The sequence below is a fragment of the Podarcis bocagei genome (genome assembly GCF_964188305.1).
Source record: "Podarcis bocagei genome assembly, chromosome: 6".
NCBI classification, from domain to species: domain Eukaryota; kingdom Metazoa; phylum Chordata; class Lepidosauria; order Squamata; family Lacertidae; genus Podarcis; species Podarcis bocagei.
In genome coordinates this window covers 60,662,168-60,682,127 of record NC_138130.1, presented here as the reverse complement: position 1 = coordinate 60,682,127, position 19,960 = coordinate 60,662,168, and the positions used below count along the sequence as shown (strand labels likewise).

The window sequence follows — 19,960 nt, the reverse complement described above, 5'->3', positions numbered from 1 at the left end:
GAGTCTCATTATGGGTATGTTTGCATTGCTGACCATTATGCAAAGTGACAAGTGTGCATTCAAGTTCAGAAGTGGTGATTCTAAGAATGATGTACATGCAATTGACACTAACTGTACACTTTACAAAGTAGCTTCCTTGGAGAATTTTCACTCTGGAAGGTGCCTCATCTTATTACAATCCTGGTAATAAATCACAAATTTACTACCCATTTCTTTTACATTCTTTTGAAACTAAAAATAAAGAGTAATAGACAATTTACTGATGGAATAAAATTATCATTTGGACAACTAGTTCGCAATCGCATGAAGATCAGTCTTGCTAGCTGCAACCCTCTTTTGATTGTTTATTTGATTTTATAGCCCACATTAATCCTCAAGGCTCAGGAATAATTCCTTATCTAGAGCTGCAATCTCACTAGTGAAAAAAAATCTGATTGAGTACAGTGGAAATGACTTCAGAGTAAATTTGTTTAGGATTGCATTGCTATTCATTTTCAAGACCTCCTCCACCCCCCAAAATGGGGCAATGGGGAGGTCATCATGGTGCAAATACATCAGCAGGAAGGCCAAATTGGTTCTGCCAATTTGTGTGTTTGCAGCACACTGATCTCCCTGTCTCATCTCTCCTCCCTCCTGGTAGGCAGCATTGCCCCATCTGCTGGAAACTAGTGTGAGCCACTACTGGTGCATGTGAGAGTTTCAGGCCTGGGGTTATCACATCCATCCCATGCACGTAGCCGCTGAACAGTCTGTCAATGTGGCCCTTGAGCTACAAAAGCTTCTCCACTCTTGGCTTACTTTAATTTTATATCAAGTTTACTTTGCCCCCTTATTGGATTCATGGTAACAGAACATTTTCATTGCTACCCATTACATATGGTGTGTGTGTGTGTGTGTGTATACATTTTGCAAATGGGTGTCAGCTATCCCCTTCAGTTCGTACAGTTAACATTTCATTTACAGATTTTCTATATTAAATCAATGAACAATATCTCAATAGTGTGATATAACACACACAGCACCAAAGATTATGGGCCTATCAGGCAGTATTAACACCTTTTGCTGACTTTTCAGTCCTGCTGAATATGCCCCACAGCACTGTAGATAAATGAAGGAAGGCTACAATTCACCACAATGTTTAATTGAGGAAGAGGCTCGTGCCATGATACAAATTTAGCAGCCAGTGCCTTTTAGTAGCAATCGGGATGCCTGCGATGAATCCCTGTTTATTGAAGTGCCGATGTGATAGTGAGACACTGAGGAGCAGAGGGGAAATAATGCTTATCGTTGCTGTTCTCATAAAGAGCCAGAGCTCAGGGAAATCAGTTATTCCTTTCGAGGCTCACAACAATCTTCTATCCTATCTGAGCAGAGGCCTTGGGCTATTTTGTCATGTACCTTTGTGTTGTGCCGTACTTATTAAACATTAATAAGAGCTGCAGGATGGTTTCCACCATTCCAGATAATGGCCTTGTTGCACAGGAGAGCATTAAGCAGGGCTACTTCAGCAATTCTCAGTCCCAACTTCTTCTTTCTCCCCATTAAGTAATCAATATAGCTGCCACCTTTTAAAATGCATTCAACCCATGACAACAGTGTAGAAAAACACATTGAGGAGCTGAGGGCCTGCAGTGTGTGTGTGTGTACTTGACTCCTGAGTCCTTCTGCTCTCCTGTGCCAGCCGCCACATCAGCTTCAGTGAGTATCTGCCCGGTGAAGCCATTGGTGTAATGTGGGAGCCTTATTTTCCAGTTTTACAAAAGCTTTTAAAGCAAATGCAAGTCTCTTGGAAGAGAATGGGCCATTGATTTTGACACTGGTATTCAGAATCCCATAAAATTAAGTGATTCTCTTTTGGAAGGATGACTACATTAAGCAAATTAATCTCCCTGAACATAAAATGTGCTGCGGGAAGGGAAGGGTTTGCATGCACCCATTAAGAAGGAGCAAGAACGCAGGAGGTTCCCTTTGGGCACCAAAATATTTCTGATTGGATGATTTGCCAGGAGAAGAGGAATGTGAGAGCTGGTGAACAAGTTTACTTCTTGGTCAACTCACTGCTATGTTTTCAACAATTCAGCCCCTGTAAAGCTAGTTCTGGTGTCCTCCCTCTTGTAAGTCACATGGAGTTGAGGTTGCTGGAGGATGTTCTGCTTTGGCAAGGACTATGAACTCTTTAAGTCCTAATTCATAAATACCCCATGAACCAACATAGCCAAAAATCAGGGATTATTTTTTTTGTTCAGATATTTCTAAATCACAATTTCATAGAAGAGATAACAAAGCAGTGTACAGCTTGAGAACAAATACTACAACAAGAACATCATTAAAAGCATCAAGAGCATATCAGCAAAGCTGGCTGAGGAAAAAATAAATCAAATTGCAAAGGCCTAAACAATACAGTTTTTGCTGTAGAACTGTGGTGAAGCAACATCTGGATGGCACCATGTTGGCCACCCATTTCTTCTTGCTTGCTTTTCCACCTTGCTTTTCCTTAACTGAAGGCTCTATATACATATAAGTATGCCTGTCACTATTGCTAGGATGCTCTTCTTTCCGCTCCTCCTTAATTTTTACTATATACTTTTGAGAAGAGGTTTTCAGCACAGAGGACAGGAGGTGTAAATGTGCTACTGGTTGAGGTGCTGACATTGTTATAATTGTTGTATTTTCCATTCCCCATCTAAATCATCACTAACTCTCATTCTTCCTTTCTGGGAGGTCTGTAGTGCACTGGACTTCCTGAGAGCCAGAGTTAATCCCTGCATCACATTCCTCAATAGTAATAATCAGCATTTAATACTGGGAAATATTAACAGAACTAATGCTTACAGCCAGACCCAAGACAGCCATAAACCGTATCTTGTGCTTTGTTAGGTTATGCTAACTAAAGAATTATCTGTCTAGCTTATTAGCATTTGGTGAGGCAGACAGCCTTAAGATGCCAAGTTATGCTTTTCTATGAGCACAAATGGGGGTTGTACGAGATCAGTGCTTATTAGATTGCACCTATGGTAAATATGCATTTCAGGAAAGGCCACACAGAGCCTCATGCACCACTAAGACAAAGGATAAAGAAGTGGAAGATCATGTGCTGGCCTTCTGAACAGGAATGAGGTTCATCCACCTGCTTTTATAACATTGGCTTTTATTTGTCCCGTGTGCAAAATCTTTTTTTAAATATGGTCATAAATTGTTTCATCACCAGAAGTGCTCCTTTGGAACTAGGTTAGTACCTTAGGATAACTGTTGAGAGACTTTAGTGAGCTGTTCACATCTCAAATATTCATCCAGCTTTGTTCACAAGGCGCTTCTTTTTATTCGTGCATGGCATTTTCCTGCTTTGTTAAGAATTATGGGGCAGAATGCATCCATTCTGAGCCATGCAGTTGTGGAAACACTCCACCTAGTCCTTAGCTGCTTCCATCAGTGCCAACCATTCTGGGCTTTTTGACATTATAGAACTGGGGCGTTCAACATAATATATGCTCTCTTTGTAAAGGCAGCCTTCTGATCTGGTCTCAAAAAGCAGGTTGTGGTTGACTTCGTTAGCAAGTTTAGTGGCTGTGTCTCTGTGGAGATGTTTTGCAGATATTGGCATACATAATAAATAACCATTTCCTGAAAGCATCTCAGTTCTTTAAGCTAAGGCTTTCAACTTTGTGATGGCATTTACCTTCTTTGCCCCATGCTATGTGATTATTGGTCATTAAATTTGAAAAATTTGAAAAATGGGGATGTTCAACTATGTTGAGATCCACAATTTGGGAAAGCTCTAGATAAATGCTTTCTTCATTACAGGTGTGAGTGTGCAGGCACAATCTGCTTTAAATCTGTTTTGTGGACATGTCTATCACAACTTTAGTTTTGGGAGCTCCAGAAGAGCACTACGTTCAGTTAACGACCACCACAAAATGGTGCAGGAAAAATAAAAGGTGCATTGGACCCTTAAGCACTATTAAATACTTCATAAATCTCATTAACAGACTATTACAAAAATCACTGTCAATGGGAGAGACTGTTTGTCTTGCCTGAAGCCATTGATCATGGCCTCCATTAAATGAATGATAAACTCCCTGTTGTCTTCATTGGAAGTGTGATCAAACTCTTTCGTTCCTTTTTTATCAATGTTGCTACCACATTGTTATGAATCATAATGTCAAATAATGTTATGGTCATGAGAATTAGAGCAAATATGTTCTAGGAGATAAGGTTTGTATTAAATACAGGTCCTAACCTGTCCCTATTATATCTAACTTCCTTCTTGAGCTTCTTTAGCAGCTGGAGATTAAGAAAAGTTTCAGTCCCCTCAGCTATGTTTTACTGTATCCATCCAGCAGTGCCCTTGACCATAAGCAATGACCAACTGTACACTAATTCTTAGGAAGATTTTTTTTATAAAAAAAAAGGAATGGGGAGGGAGGAATTTTACTACTTTTAAATGAGTGTTTGATGCATCATTTTGGTTTACCTGATTAATGTGCACAGCAAACTCAGCCACGAGAGTTGTAATGTTTCTGCAAGCTTCCCTAAAGCGAAGCTCAGCCATTAATTCAATGGCACATGTCAGCTCAGCAGAACAAGGTCACTCTTCTCCTTCAAGGGGAACCTTTTTAGAAATAATAAAACTGACAGAAAGTTCTTTTTTGCATGCTTTATATCACCTGAGGTTGAGTGCTGCAGTGAATATAGCAGGGCTTATAAACAACCTCATGCCCAAGCAGCCCCAAACCCACCAGATTTTTTGAACCTAAACTTTTTATTTTTAAAAAAGCCAATGACAGTTTTATGCACAACAAATATGCCATATCATGTAATCCTAAATAAATAAAAATAAGTAAATCTTTTCTTAGGATTTTTGGAGGAGAAGGTTTGTAAACTCAATGAGCACAAATGGCTGATGTTGCAGGCAGCAGGTTAATAAGGAAGAAAAATATAGAGTGAAGGACTTTGTGTAGTCAATTCCACAGAGGTTTCACCTTTGAGTGCAAAGTGAGGAAAATTTATTTCAAATATTATTGGATTGCCCTGTCTCCAGTTCATTTATATAGCGGACTGTAAATCTGTAAAAGGACTTTTTAAATGTAAAGTAAATGCAAGGTTGATCCAGCGCACTGAAGTTTACAAATAACTAGGACCAGCTGAGTAGCTGTTTGACAGATGTTAAAAACTGAAACCTGCTGACTTAGATGCAGAAAAGAAAGAGCAAAGTGTAATCAAAACCCCAGTACTGAAGCTGCTCCATGTTTGGCCCACCACCACATTTTTAAGAGCAGGAATGGAACCAAATGAAGACTTGTACTGTATAGGTTATTCAAGTGACATGGGTTCAGTATGCAGACAGCCTGGATACATTGGGTGTCCAACTAAGTCATACTAGGAACAGGCTTAATGAAATCTATGCACATAAGTTTGACTAATGGTGGATATCACTCATAGGATATCCATGTGGCCTCTCTGTAATCTCTCCTACAGTTTAAATGACACTGGGTTGAATTGAACATTGCACTATTACAAACATTCCATCTATGCAGTCATATCAGACAGGAGAATTCCCCTTCCCTTTCCCCATGAGCTGTTCAGAGGGGGTTCTCCTGACCCCTGCAAGCCACTTGGGGGGCATGCAGGGGAGGAGAGGAGAAGAAGCCCTTTGCAGAGGGCTTCCACTGATAGGATTTGCTAGGTGAATCCCACTCAGAACTTATTTTACACACACACACACACACATACACAGACTGTAAAAACATCTGGCCTTGGGAATTTCTCATTGAGAGTGTTTTTGACTGAGTTATATTTTTGTTGAGTTTATTCTTGGTATCTATTCTATTATATTTATTCACTTCTCTGTTGCTGAAAAGCTGTTGGAAAAGCAGTTGATATACTTATTCTAAAAAAGTACATCAATTAATAAGAGCTTGAGTTCTTATCAATTAATGCCTCGGCAAGTTGATCCCAGTTGGGCAACATGTCCACTGTAAAAATACTAGCCACTTTACCAATGCATTTACACTATAAAAGAGCAAATTATGCAGTCACCTATGTGAGTAGGCAGGCAAATTCTGTACTCACTTCTTTGCCCTACTGGGTGAATAGCCTAACATCCAAAGATGTGGACAAAGCAGTGGCAGGGGCATGGCTCACAACTCTTCTGCCCTCTTTCCTTTGAAGTGATATTTTTCTCTAAATGGTTGTTCCTTGTTCTGAATCTCAGATATTTTTCAAATTAGATAAGCAGATATTTTATCTAATTAAGTTCACACACATTCACATTATGTACAGTGATCTAGTGCAGCAACCCTCAGAAAAATCTGCCATGCAAAATAGGGTAAATTCTGTCTGAGTATCATAATCATTTTTATTTATTTTAAAAAATGAGGTTAGTAGATTAGAACCATCTGGTTTGGATTACTGGAAGTTTTCTGTCACCATTAAAAAAACCTTCAACCACATCCTCTTGCTGCACTTATTTTTTTTAAAAAAATGATGCCTGACATACATGTAGCACAATCTTAGATGGGGGACAGCGAGCTCTGGAAATGCAACACAAAAGCCAAAATGAACCTTAAAATCCCATTCACCTTTTGAGAATATAATAGTAGGACTGATGAAGGCACAATTCATTATGATTTTGAATCTCTACAATCACAGGGTGACAGATTAGCAAACTGGACCTAAACTACCATCACAACAATATATTTTAACATGATTTTAAATTGTCTTTTGTTACCTGTATTACAACTTCCGAAATTGTCTTTAGTGTTAAATAAATAAATAAATCTTAAAATGAGAATGTTATGATATATGAACACAACTGAAGAAACATGTAAATTTAAAACAGGGAACATCTCACTTAAAAAATTAAAAAATTAAAAACACCAACAAGCAATCATGAACAGGAAACCATTAAGAAGCTATCCTCTTCAGGCCTCACTGAAATAACTAGGAGCTACCACGGTAAACAAAGTTTTCTATGGGATTGTTTTGGCTCAACTGTCTACACAGAATACAAGAAAATAAGCAGTATTGTTGGCTGCAGAAACTTTGACTAATGGACACCCCCCCACACACACACTCGCGTGATGATGAAGCAGCCGATGTTAGCTCTGACCCAGTTTAATTTACAAGGCCTGCAGAAAACAGGAAAACCTTATCTGTAATGTCACCTGAAGTTCTTTTTTTAACTGAATATGAAGACAAGTTTCTATGCATGTGGGTGTCATCCGATAATGCTTACAGGTATTTCCAGCAAAAATCATCATACCCAGATGTTATCTGTTTGTGGCTGTTTTGCAGAACTTGCAAATACCTTGACAGTCTTCTTGGAAGATTGTACTAAAGACCTTTGATGACAGACCTATGTGCCATCTCTGCCTCTAAGCATAAATTTACACAGTTGGAAGCCAGAAAAATGTAGCTTTATCATCAGCTCATCACCTCTCATTATTGTAGGAATAAATGCAAATAGGGGGGGGGGGGGAATGTGACTGCCAAATAGGTTGTAGAAACCAGCTACAATGATATGAGTAGCTGATTAATTATGGGCTCAATTTCTTTATGAAATCTAAACTTTTCTGTTTTAAATCTGAATCTCCTAAATGCCTTTGAAATAACATTAGAAAGCTTAACCCTGGTTAATATTCATTAATGGTATACAGTCTCCACATTGCATATCTTGGTCTTTAAAACCCACAATTATATTTTGAATAATGAATGTTTAGCATGACAGTGACTTTTATTTTTGTATCTGCTATTTTGGAATTCATTGTATCCACCGTTAAACAGGAGAACAACATAGGAAATTTATGAAGAATATATCTGATCCATAAGCACAATTTTGTTTCATTTTTAAAAATAAAATAACAAACCACTGAATTGCTCCACCACCTCCTAAGACGAAATTGGGACATTCTCCCCCTCTCGCTGCACTATCTTGCTGCTGCTGCTTGCTGACTCGCATGCTCCCCCACACCATCCCATCACCACCACCAGTTGTTGGTTTGTACCCCCCCCCATTCCACTGCCGCCACTGCTTCTCTGCAAGCCCGCCCCCCCATCGCGCCACCGCTTGCACATACGCCACCTTAGTGGCTTGTGTGTGCGCATGCCCACTACTGCATGCCACACTGCACCACCACTTAGTTGTGTGCTGGGGGCTGCCCACCTCCACCACACACTGATTTACTTCTAGAAGTGGCACTGTACATCACGAAGCTGCAGCCCTTTTCATGCATGTTGTGGTAGGTGGCAGCAGCCAGCCACCCAAGGTGCTCTACAGCTTCTGTAATTGCAGGAATGTCCCGGTAAAAATGGGACAGTTAGGTAGTAAAGGTAAAGGTAAAGGGACCCCTGACCATTAGGTCCAGTCGTGGCCAACTCTGGGGTTGCGGCGCTCATCTCGCTTTATTGGCCGAGGGAGCCAGTGTACAGCTTCCGGGTTATGTGGCCAGCATGACTAAGCCACTTCTGGCAAACCAGAGCAGTGCAAGGAAACATCGTTTACCTTCCCGCCGGAGTGGTACCTATTTATTTATTTGCACTTTGATGTGCTTTGAACTGCTAGGTTGGCAGGAGCTGGGACCGAGCAATGGGTGCTCACCCCGTCGTGGGGATTCGAGCCGTGACTTTCTGATTGGCAAGTCCTAGGCTCTGTGGCTTAACCGACAGAGTTGCAATACACTTAAAACTTTGTTCATAAGCATATGCTCATGATTTGAGAACTGCAACAGGAAGTAATGACCTGCACGTGTGAATGCGTCACCGTGGATGGAACTTAAAATACAGTTTTTGAGTCAGTTTATGCAATCAGGATCCTGCTTGAAACTGAAATGTACAAAAATCAAGTAAATCAGCCCTTAGATTCCAGCAATTTTGATTGTGGTTGTGCCCCATCCTCCATCCATTCCTTGACAAAGTTAAACTCATTCATCCTCATCAAGCAGCTTTTTCCATTTGTAGGAGAATATAATTCTCCACTGGCTACCACTTCCCTACTTGTAGGAATGAAGGGAGCAGCTCTTTACATGCTACTGGCCTCGGTCCAGTATACCTGAAGGAGCATCTCCACCTCCATCGTTCTACCCGGACACTGAGGTCCAGCACCGAGGGCCTTCTGGCGGTTCCCTCACTGCGAGAAGCCAAGTTACAGGGAACCAGGCAGAGGGCCTTCTCGGTAGTGGCGCCCTCCCTGTGGAACGCCCTCCCACCAGATGTCAAAGAGAACAACAACTACCAGACTTTTAGAAGACATCTGAAGGCAGCCCTGTTTAGGGAAGCTTTTAATGTTTGATGTATCATAGTATTTTAATATTCTTTTGGAAGCCGCCCAGAGTGGCTGGGGAAACCCAGCCAGATGGGCGGGGTATAAATAATAAATAAATTATTATTATTATTATTATTATTATTATTATTATTATTATTATTATTACTACTACTACTACTACTACTACTGTGTGAAGTGTGTCTGTGTGTGCACATTAGCCTGTAAGCCCTGCAGTTTGAGGGTTTTTTTTCTAAAAGTGCATTTGCAGACATTACTTTGCAGGTGTCCACACCTACATGCTGTGCAGACAACATGAGCAGTTGCCACACAGAGGTCATAGACCCTCTAGCACATCAATTTCTTTGCTCCCTCCCTGTTCAATGCACACTGCACTATATGAAAAAAATGCTTGTAGGTTTATTGAGATGCCAAAAGTCCAGTAGCACAGGCTACATATACAGTTATACTGCACTCAGTGTTTGCCCAGAGGCTTCCTTCCATTGTGCCACACAAGCAACTTCAAATGACTACGTATCTTTTTTACTTTTGGCATTGTGTTCAGAGTATCCCTGCCCTAGCACCAGACAGGCCTGGAACATCACACAGTTTGATCTGTTCAGTGAGGAATGCAAAAAAATGGCACTTCATAGACCCTCTGGCACTTCAGGCTTTCAATATATCTGCTCCCTTTTATACCAGTTAATTCCATTAGAGTCATGGTGGTTTTTAAAATGTCACCGTACAGCTGTGTTTTGTCCAAGGGCAATGCACAAAACGGATGCACTTCATATCTATCAAACTGCTACCATAAGCATCAGATAAATGGCTCTTGGTGGAAAAGTTTTTAGTGATTACAACACTAAGTTGATTGAAGTTTCGATAAACTGGAATGATTACTTAAAAAGCAACACCACAATAAATACCATGGCAGAAGCCAGCCCCTTCCCAATTGTGTTTGTGTGCAGATGAGAAAGAGTTAATGGTGGCTGTTTCCATCTGTCCTTTTAAAGAGCATAAACACTTAATGGAGGCTGTTTCCGCTCCCTCCTTTCAAATAGCAAAACATTAGGGAAGCCTATGCAATTCTCCAAAGACTAAAATATACCAATATACTTGGGTTGTTTTTTTTACAAAACCAATTGATTATCTTCAAAGTAATCACAACACCAAATGGCTCAGGTACCTCTCAGGTTAATATTTCCTGGAAGGATGTGGGGGAGTATCTACACAAGTGCAGTCCAACAGTGTCACAATAGGAGGTTCCCATATGGCGTTCTCACTTTCCACACAAGGAAATGTAAGATGTAAGATGGCTTATAACTGTTCTACGGAAAGATGCTTTCAGAACACCAAAAACATGCTATACCAACAATATGAAGATGATAATGTGTGTATGCTGACCTAAAAAAATGCATCTCTGAGAGACATTGAGTGTCTGCGTGTAGCTGCTCAGTTTACCCACTGAAGTGAATAGGGGATTCTTGTTTATACTGAAGCTCATTTTAAAAGAAAAATAAATGGTTGCTAGATAAATATTGAAACTACTAAGCATGACTGTTACTAGTTTTTGTAGAATGCAATGCCTGACCAGCCAGGAAGGCACGCAAGGAAGTTCCTTGTGAAATCCTGCCAGTTCCTTTTCAACTATAGGTGCATGTTTTAAATGTTTCCCAACCATATGGTTAGTTTGGTAACAATCTTCTTTAGAGGGGAATTGCAAAATTCAGTATGACGAATGCAGAATTGATTTTAGTTCGGTTTCCCCCACTGTTCCCTACTTTTAAACACATAGTGAAAATCAGTATAAAATGTGTGGAAGACACACTGGCTTAGCACCACTATGCTTTTGCGTTAAACATTATCAAAATATATATCATGGCAAAACAAAAGATAAATGTACTACCCTGTGGTACATTCGTCATTTATTTTGTCACTTCCTTCCCATGAAATTACATTGATTAAGATAATAAAAAGGTATCAGTAAAATATTGTAGAGAAAATGGGTGGTGGTGGATACAAACATTGGTGAGCCACAGCGGTGGTTCACTAGAAGGGGAAATTTGCTGAGGAGTGGCCATTTAATTTTGCACATGGTAGTTCTAAACTTGTAGAAAGCCAGTCATCTAGAGACTTTCAATGAGCAGTCATAACGCAGAACACAGCCGCTCTAGATGATGGAATGATTGTGAAAGTGTGGCAATACTATGCACTTCTGAAGTGTCTGGAGGCATGTCTCCTCTCAGAGGAACCATGTAAGGTGTTTTAAAATTACCATCTTTTCCCAGCCTGCAGAAAGGCTTAAGGAGCAATGTGTCCATGACAATATTTTCTTTCTCACTGAATGTTGTGGCTGTCAGGGGCCAGATTTAATTTCTGGACCTATCAGCCCTCTGCAAGGGATCAATACATTATAGCTGTAGAATGGAGCTATTTCAAACACAACTCCACATAGGTGGTACACATAGTTCTGATTGCCAACTGACAGGAATAGTCAGGGGCCTCAGGAGAAACAGCTGGAGTGCTGTTCGCTCAGCAACTGCTACCTAAGGCAATGGTAGGGCCGGCCCAATGGTGGCCATTGCCCATCATTAAACATATAAGATTAAATAACTTATTGATACCAATTATTAATTCATCCATTTTATTACAGTCCTAATCAGCTTTTAAATCAGTGAAGAGAGGATTGCGTTATCCATTCTATCTTCCCAGAAAATATTGACTTGTTCAAGATTACTGTTGATAGTACAAGTTCATCCATTCTTTCCCCAGAAAGTGGCAGAAAGTGTAATTCAATCTGGGAAAATCCCTTTATCATCAGAAGATCAGTCTTAGGATGCTCAGGAAGTTCATAATTACTGCATGAACTTAAAGGTTTCATGTGTGTAGAAAAATTTTATTCACTGAACCACTTGAAATTAATTAAAATATTTACAGCAATACAGCAGATTACAGCTGTAATAGTAGCACCTTGTCTTATACTATTATTTGCAATAAGATTTATTAGTCACTTGTTACCTTAAAGATTTCCAAGTGACCTGTGTTTTTAAAAATGGAAAATAAATACAATATACCATCTGAAATTCATATAAAACATTAACATTTTTATACAAACACCTACAATTCACATACACACAATAACAGTCACAGAAAGCTTCGAGTACCAGATAAGAAAAAAATATGAATCAATCCATAAACAATATCTTGTTGACCCAACCAAAACCCTTTGTTTTTTCAAAAATGAAAATCTGTATTATTATCAGAACAATGTACCAGCAATATTTTTATGCTAGATATAAAGGCCATCAAAAATAAATTACCAAAAAATGGAAAAAGTGGATCCAACTGTGAAAATTCATTTTGAACCCAAAATATTCCGCCTCCCCAATTCTTTTCACAAGTAATGATTTCACACTCGTGCAGCATTTTATTCTGCCAAAAATAAAGGGAGGGGAGAGAAATGAAAATACAAGGGCAGGAAAATAATAATTTAGTTGTCTTGTGCTCCTGGCAAGACTCTCCTCTGCTCCTCTTTGCTACTTGAATGTCCTAACCTGGGAACAAAATATCCAAAGTTTGCTATTTATGTTCCTATGGGAAAAATCTAACTCTACCATGTCTAACTCTGACATCAATGGGATTGGAATTTCGACTTAGAATTAAAATGTATGCATTCAATATCTTAGCTATAACTGCATATCTGTATATATCTCTCTATATGTTATCTTTGCCTCTGAATGTAAATGTAAAACACAGGCAGCCAAAACAATGAAGAACTGAACAATAAACATTGTTGAGGGATCAATTATATTATACCTGAAGGCAAAAGGGTACCAAAATAACAAACGTCTGCTACTTCAAATAAAATGCATTCATAATCTGCCATTGTTAGGCTTTAGTATAAAAACACTTGCAGCAAAGTGCAACTGACTGTTAAACTAAAAAGTTCACTAAAGATAGAAAAACAAAAGTATTGGTTTACAAAAACAAGCATCTGCAACAATTATGGAATCATAGTGATGCTCCTGTCTAAGCCATGGCTCGTTCCCAGACAACTTATTCACACAGCAATTTACAAAGTTTCTGAACACTCATGTAACTGAGCACACATCCTTGTGGATAAAATGCCCATTATTTTTTGTCAGTACTAGTCCTAAGACCCCTGAAGGGTCATTTCACAATGAAAGAAGTAGAACTGTCGAGATGACACTTCTGAAGGAGCTACTTTCATATTTTTAAACTAAAAATAACTTAGAATCAAGGTCCCTCACTGGACTGGGAATGAGGGCTACATACAGTTACCAAGACTTGGTCTTGTGCAACTCCCTCTGAGGGTGGTGGCCTTCTCTTTTAGCTAGGGCCTTTGTAAAATCCTCATTTGGAATTTGCTTACCTAAATCTGGGAATTACTCAGGGCAGCATGTTGAAGACAATTTCAAGGACACCTCTGCTTGCTTGGTACTTAGGTCTGAAGCCTGTAACTTCTACTCCTGGAAGAGAGGGTCTTTGCCACCCCATTTTCATGGGAGGGCCTGTTTGTGTGAAATTACCCTCACCAAAAAAAGCTCACCCACCCCCCTCCAGAAATGAACATTGTCCAGCTGCCCTCAGTCCCAGTGAACTCTGGGCTGTGAATATCAAAAACTTGTAATTTGGTACTATATAACTGAGATTATTTTGAGCACCACAGCTTGGGTTTTTCCATCTAAATGTAATTCCTTCTTAAATGCTAAATTCTCTTACCTTTGGCTTTTGAGTTTTTTCCTTATCTGAAGCATTCGAAGGTTTTCTCTTCAACATCTTAACATTCAGATTGAATCAAAATACCATTATAAGGCAGAGTTGCTCGATTTGCTCAGCCAAAGTGCAGCAGTGTGAATGATACACAGAGCTCAAATCAGCAAAATAAAACTTCCTTATTCTGCTAAGGATGTGACTTCACTCAGCTTTCTGCTAGGACTGGTTGAAAGACTGAAGATAGAGGAAGGAAGACAAAATGAGAAGAAGAAAGAGAGAGAGAGGCTCTGGGTATAACTCAGCAAGCGCTGCTCCTTCAGCTTCTTCCCCACATTTCTTTCACGGCAACTTCCACAGAAACGGTGCTTGATGCACTGTTTCCATACTAGCAGCCTTGTGTGGAAGGGTGAACAAGTCAGGGATGCCCGACCCCCTGCAGTGTTCTATAGCTTTGTCAACAATTTATAACATCCCAAACAGCAGGATTGTTATTATTCTCTTCTTTCAGTGTTACAACCATACTAGGAAGCACCACAGCAATCATGATCTTCTGGCACATCCCTCTCAAAACAAATAAAAAAATATAGTGAGCTGAAGTGTAAAAGAACACACACTGCCTAGTATGTGATGTTCTAATGAGGGTGGGTAACAAACAATTTATATCCATTCTCCTGCAGCATTACCAGTTGCAGGGAAACAAGCAGAGACTGCTATTGCCTCCTTGTGCAATTCCCAGGAACATCTGGTTGGCCACTGTGGGCATCAGAGGAACTACACTAGAGGAACTACTTTTGTTTGATAGGTGACCTTGGTCTGATCCAACAGGACTCTTCTTATATTCTTACATGTTTTCTTTAGAGTAGGTTTTCAGGAGTGCATGGGAAGCTAGGCTCATGACTCTTTTGCAACCATTGCTCCAGGGCATATTCCTACAAATAACATCTAAATGTGCCAAACAATCTTATCCCTAAAAAATGAAATCCTCCCTAGGTTGTCATCCTAGCCAGAAATGGAATCATATTTGTTATTAGCAGCCTACACTTGGTGTGAGCTAGTTTAGATCATTTGATATCAATGAGATTAAAATCAGCTTTACTCCTGGTACTTCTAGTCAACTGGTTTTTAGAGTAATAAACAATACCCCTACCTCACTGGTTTCATATATAAGACTCTAGAGATATAAAATCTATGAGGGTGCAATGACCACAAGGATGTTTCGTGTTTTGGAAAGTGGCGCATTGTAGCTTGTACAGAATAGCATAGTTGTCTTTTGGGACCCATTTGAAATTTTGAGAGTACCATGGGCACCACCCACACTTGTTGCCTCTTTTCCTGCTCCTGCTAATCTCTCCTCCCCAAATAGAGAAAAAACATGCATGTGTGCATGCACATTCCTCAATTTTACAAGTTATTTGAGTAAAAGTTGGATCTAGTACAATTAACATGGAATTTTAAAAGTCATAGGGGATTATCTCTCTCTCTCTCTCTCTCTCTCTCTCTCTCTCTCTCTCTCTCTCTCTTTTAAAAAATGTTAAACTTCAACAGCAGCCAGCACCAAACAACAAAAATATAACGTGGACCTATTTGTCTGGAATTTTGGAAGACTTTATATAGAAGGGCCTACTATGCCTACAAATTTCATTCACTTCTGTCAAAAAAAGTGTGTTTGAGAGAGAGAGAGCTATAGTCATTTGTTGATGCAAGTCAATAAAGAGGCACGGAGCTTCAGATTTTCAAAATTAAGGTGCTGATATCAATCTAAGGCAAAGCAGCACAAACTAAAATGGGCCACTTTCCAAAACACCAAACAGGAGTGTGAACCTTCTCTTGTGGTCATTGCACCCTTCCAGATTATATCTCTATAGTCTTATATATGAAACCAGGTAGGGGTGTGTGTGTGTGTGTGTGTGTGTGTGTGTGTGGTGTACTGCTCAGCTCTTAGCACAGTGCTTCATGGATTAAAAACAAATCAAAACTTTGTCAAAAGACCCAAACACATATCAACAGTTGCTAAGATAATATTTTAACCTTCAATTATATACCCTCTCCCTCCGCCCTTGTAAAATTTGATGCATGAATAAGAAATAATGGATAAGTACTATATCTTTTGAAATGGCCTCTGTCTTTCTGGAGTTAACAATAAATATTCCGGAGAAAGAAAGCTTGAAGCTTATATATCACCCTTCAGATGAGTTATCATTTAATTTTGTTATTCTGGTCACTGTATATATTTATGCAAATCTGAGGAGGCAATATCATGTCAAGATGGGTTTATCAAAATGGGTTGACTACCTAACAAAGAAATATTACAAACATGATGAGTATTTATAAGGTATCCTCATAACTATTTTCTTTTAAACCTTCTAAACAATTGAATAAGAAAAGTGCATTTATGGGCACAATCCAGCCTTCTTTTGGTCTATGCCCGGCAGGAGCTAAATCATGAGTCCATTAATTTTGATACAGTATTGTAGGAGAAGTTCCCTATGGATTAGACCCTATATTTATTAAAAGCCATTCTAGCATTTCAGAAATTCATGTTCAGGTTTCACTCTCTCATCAAATTTTTCATGAGATTTTGAGTAGTTTCACATGCTTAAATCTATCTTGTATTCCTGCAACAGAGTCAATAATAAAATTGTTGGAAGAGTAAAATATCTCTCATCTTCATATGTCTGGTAATGGCAGCTGAAATGCCATCATAGACCTGACCAAACTCACATGAAATTATTGGAGAATAAATGCAACAAGAACACAACACACCTAGTAATGCTTTATCATATCATTTGGAAATGCACATTGAACCCAAGTTCATGCAATTATAAATTCATTTATTATGCTCTTGGCCATTGTTCCAACCTTTAAAGCACCAAATAAACCTTTAAGAGGGAATCAAACCACCTTGATAATTCAAACATTAATTCCTTTTCTGCCCACTGCTAAAATCTGTGTGATTAATAAAAAGAGAATTCATATGTAGAGTAATATATGAGCTTCCCATTGCTAGAATATTTATCGTTAAACGGGTAGAAAGAGGCCATTTCAGGAGATATAGTGCCCACCCATATCTATTTCCTCTCTCCATGCATCAGAAAAATTACAGCAGGTTGAAGGCTGACCTGATTATCTCCTTGTCCTTGAAAGTTTGACCTCTGCACTAGTTGTTGAAAATACCAAACAGCGAAAGACTGACACTCGTAACATTACAAGCACATAATTGAGTTAAGCTGGAATCTTGAATGAATTTTAATGCCTGGAAAGTTAATGTAGTCTGAGAGTTTTATCTTTTTAATTTTCAAATGGTCTAATATGAAGAATGCATTGCACAACATTGATCATAAAGTGGGACAGGTGAACAGGGAGCATGTGAAACACACACACTATTAGGGATGGTTATAAATGGCACCTGACTACCTCAGATCAGTCCTTTTTAGTAAACCACAGATTAGTTGTGTATGTTACAGGTTACAAAATTCCTCCACCCCCATGTAAGAAATCACTTGATAGTAATACCTGGAACATCACATTTGATAATGTTACATGCAGGGTTGTTCATGCATATGACCGACCATATTGTAAAAACATACTGTAGTTAATAGTAGTGAAAACTCAGTGTGTAAGATCAGAACATATATTCAAGGTAAAATGGATCTCTTTCATTTTCTGTAGCCCACTAGCATTTACAAGTGATGCATCACAGATAGAGAAATTAGCTGCCAATGGGACTTTTTGTAGGTTTATTATAAAATTGGATGGGTTGGATCAAGATTGACTGTTTCACAAATGAAGGGCTCCTTCTACTCATAGAAGGCACGAAAGCTCCCCACTGGCAGAAGAAAAGGAGATAACTGACCTGTCGCTCAAACACAAGGTTGCACAGGGCCTCTATCTTGTCAGTAGGGATGCCAGCTTGAATAAAATATGGGGGGCAGGTAAGGCCCACCTCACATAATCAATGCCAAGATGTGGTGCACACAGATCATTTGAATGGCAATCCCCATCAACGGGGGGTGGGGGGGGGGTGGCCAAAGGGATCTCAGTCCCTAGGAGGTGGCGCCTATGCTTACCAGCATTTAAACTCAGTTTATTAGTCCTCGTCCAGTCCACAGCATTGGCAAGACACTAGTCCAGAGTCTGCACACCCAGTCCCATTTAAGATGTTACTAGTAGTGGACCATGGGGGTCTCAAATTTCAGCAGTGCCCTGTGTGGCACCAGAATTTGGTGCCCCCTGCCTCTCACCCTCCATTCTACATCATGGCTGTGGCACCCCCTGCAGTGCCCTTGAGGCTCCATGCTTGATGCAGCCAAACTGGTCGCACTCCCCTAAATCTACCTCTGATATTACAGATAAGTAGAACTGTGCGTCATCAGCACACTGATGGCATTTTGCTCCATATCCCCTAATGATTGCTCTCAAATGCTTCATAAAGATGTTAAATAGCACCAGGGACAAAACAGTCCCCTTTTGCACCCCATAGCACAAACACCAATGAGTATCCACCAGTGCCACTCTTTGGAACTGACAGGGCATGTAGGATCATAACTCCTGTAAAACAGTGCCTCTGACACCCATCTCACAGATCCTGTGCAGGAAACTACCATGGTTGATAGTACCATGACTGATAGTATCAAAAGCCACTCCACTTGTCCTCTATCAAAGTACTCCACTTGTCCTCTACCAATCATCAGGTTGACCAAGGCTGATTTGGTGCCAAAACTGATTCAAATGCATCCAGATAACCAGTTTCATCAACAAACCTCTAACTCTCAAGGATTTGTTTATTTGTTGAATTTATATTTCATCATTTCCTCCAAAGAGTTCAACAGTTCTCTCCCGTATCGTTTAATCTCCACAACAACTCTGTGAGGTAGGTTCAGCTGAGGGGCAGTGACTGGCCCAAGGTCGCCCAGTGAGCTTCATGGCGGAGTGGGGATTTGAACCCTGGTCTCCCAGGTCCTAGTCTGACACACTAACTACTACACCACACTGCCTCTCATTAATTAACATGCCATAAGCATAGCAAACAACATGAAGGCAAGTCCATAACTATGTTATTACTTCTCAATGACTAAGATTAAATGATATGTTGAAAATATGAGAAGCCTTATCAGACACACAACACAGAACGTGCAAATTACTGCACACCATTTAACGGATAACACTTCAAAGCAGACTCGGTTCACTGATGGTTCAGCTGAAAGTTATCAAGTGACATCACTGTGTAATATATATTCATGTGTAAATGCGTCCACAATGCATCATTATCAGAGAGCAGAGAAGTTTAGCAAAGCCTCTCCTCCTCCCAGAGGGGAGGTGTTGTGAGTGGGAACCGTTCCCATGTCAGCAGGGGGACATGTTCAGCCCCCTGTGCCATCTTCTAGCTGCCATGCCATCCCCCCCCAAGCAGGCCAGCCAATAGGGTTGGCCTAGGGGCGGGGATTAGCCACATTCAAGCGGCTGTGGCAGCTTCTGCGCCTCATTCTGCCCTTGGAAGACGTCTAGGGCCATGGCACGACCCCCGGTGACATCAAGGGAAGCTTCCAGTTGTATTTGCATCAACAAGCTCCTCCCACTGGTTGTTAACCTTCAGATGACCCCTCCGCTGCACAGGTGGGGTCATATATACTGGTAGGTTGTTTGATCCAATGCTTAAGCCAATACCACTCACATGCTGTAACCAATAAAAGTTGGGCCCTTTTTGAGCCCATTAACCTAAATTACTTGTGTCCTTGTCTCTTATTCACCACCACACGGATTCGGGTCCTTGACTCACAATGATGACTTTAAAAGGGGAGGAATGGGCACCATATTCAAAGTAATTACATTCACCTTTCCCAAGTAAAAAAATCAGCAAAAGGCTCCATTGCTTCCTTTTGTACTATATAAACTGGTATAATCTGAACATCTCACACTGCCTCATACCAAGTCAGACTAGAGGACTGGCATTTGCTCTCCAAGAACTGA

The 19,960-nt window shown here is 40.0% G+C and overlaps 1 protein-coding gene across 2 annotated transcripts in view; it reads right to left on the bottom strand.

The window, feature by feature from the left end:
• SAMSN1 (SAM domain, SH3 domain and nuclear localization signals 1) overlaps positions 1-19,960 on the bottom strand; it is a 93,885-nt gene that overhangs the window by 27,056 nt on the left and 46,869 nt on the right. The window contains exon 1 of one of the 2 annotated variants that reach the window (XM_081199683.1): positions 14,000-14,182. The exons of the other annotated variant lie outside the window; for it this stretch is intronic. Coding sequence (XP_081055809.1) covers positions 14,000-14,056 — 57 coding nt within the window. The 5' untranslated portion in view covers positions 14,057-14,182. Of the gene's footprint in view, positions 1-13,999; positions 14,183-19,960 lie in introns of those variants that run through there. 2 annotated transcript variants of the gene reach the window in all.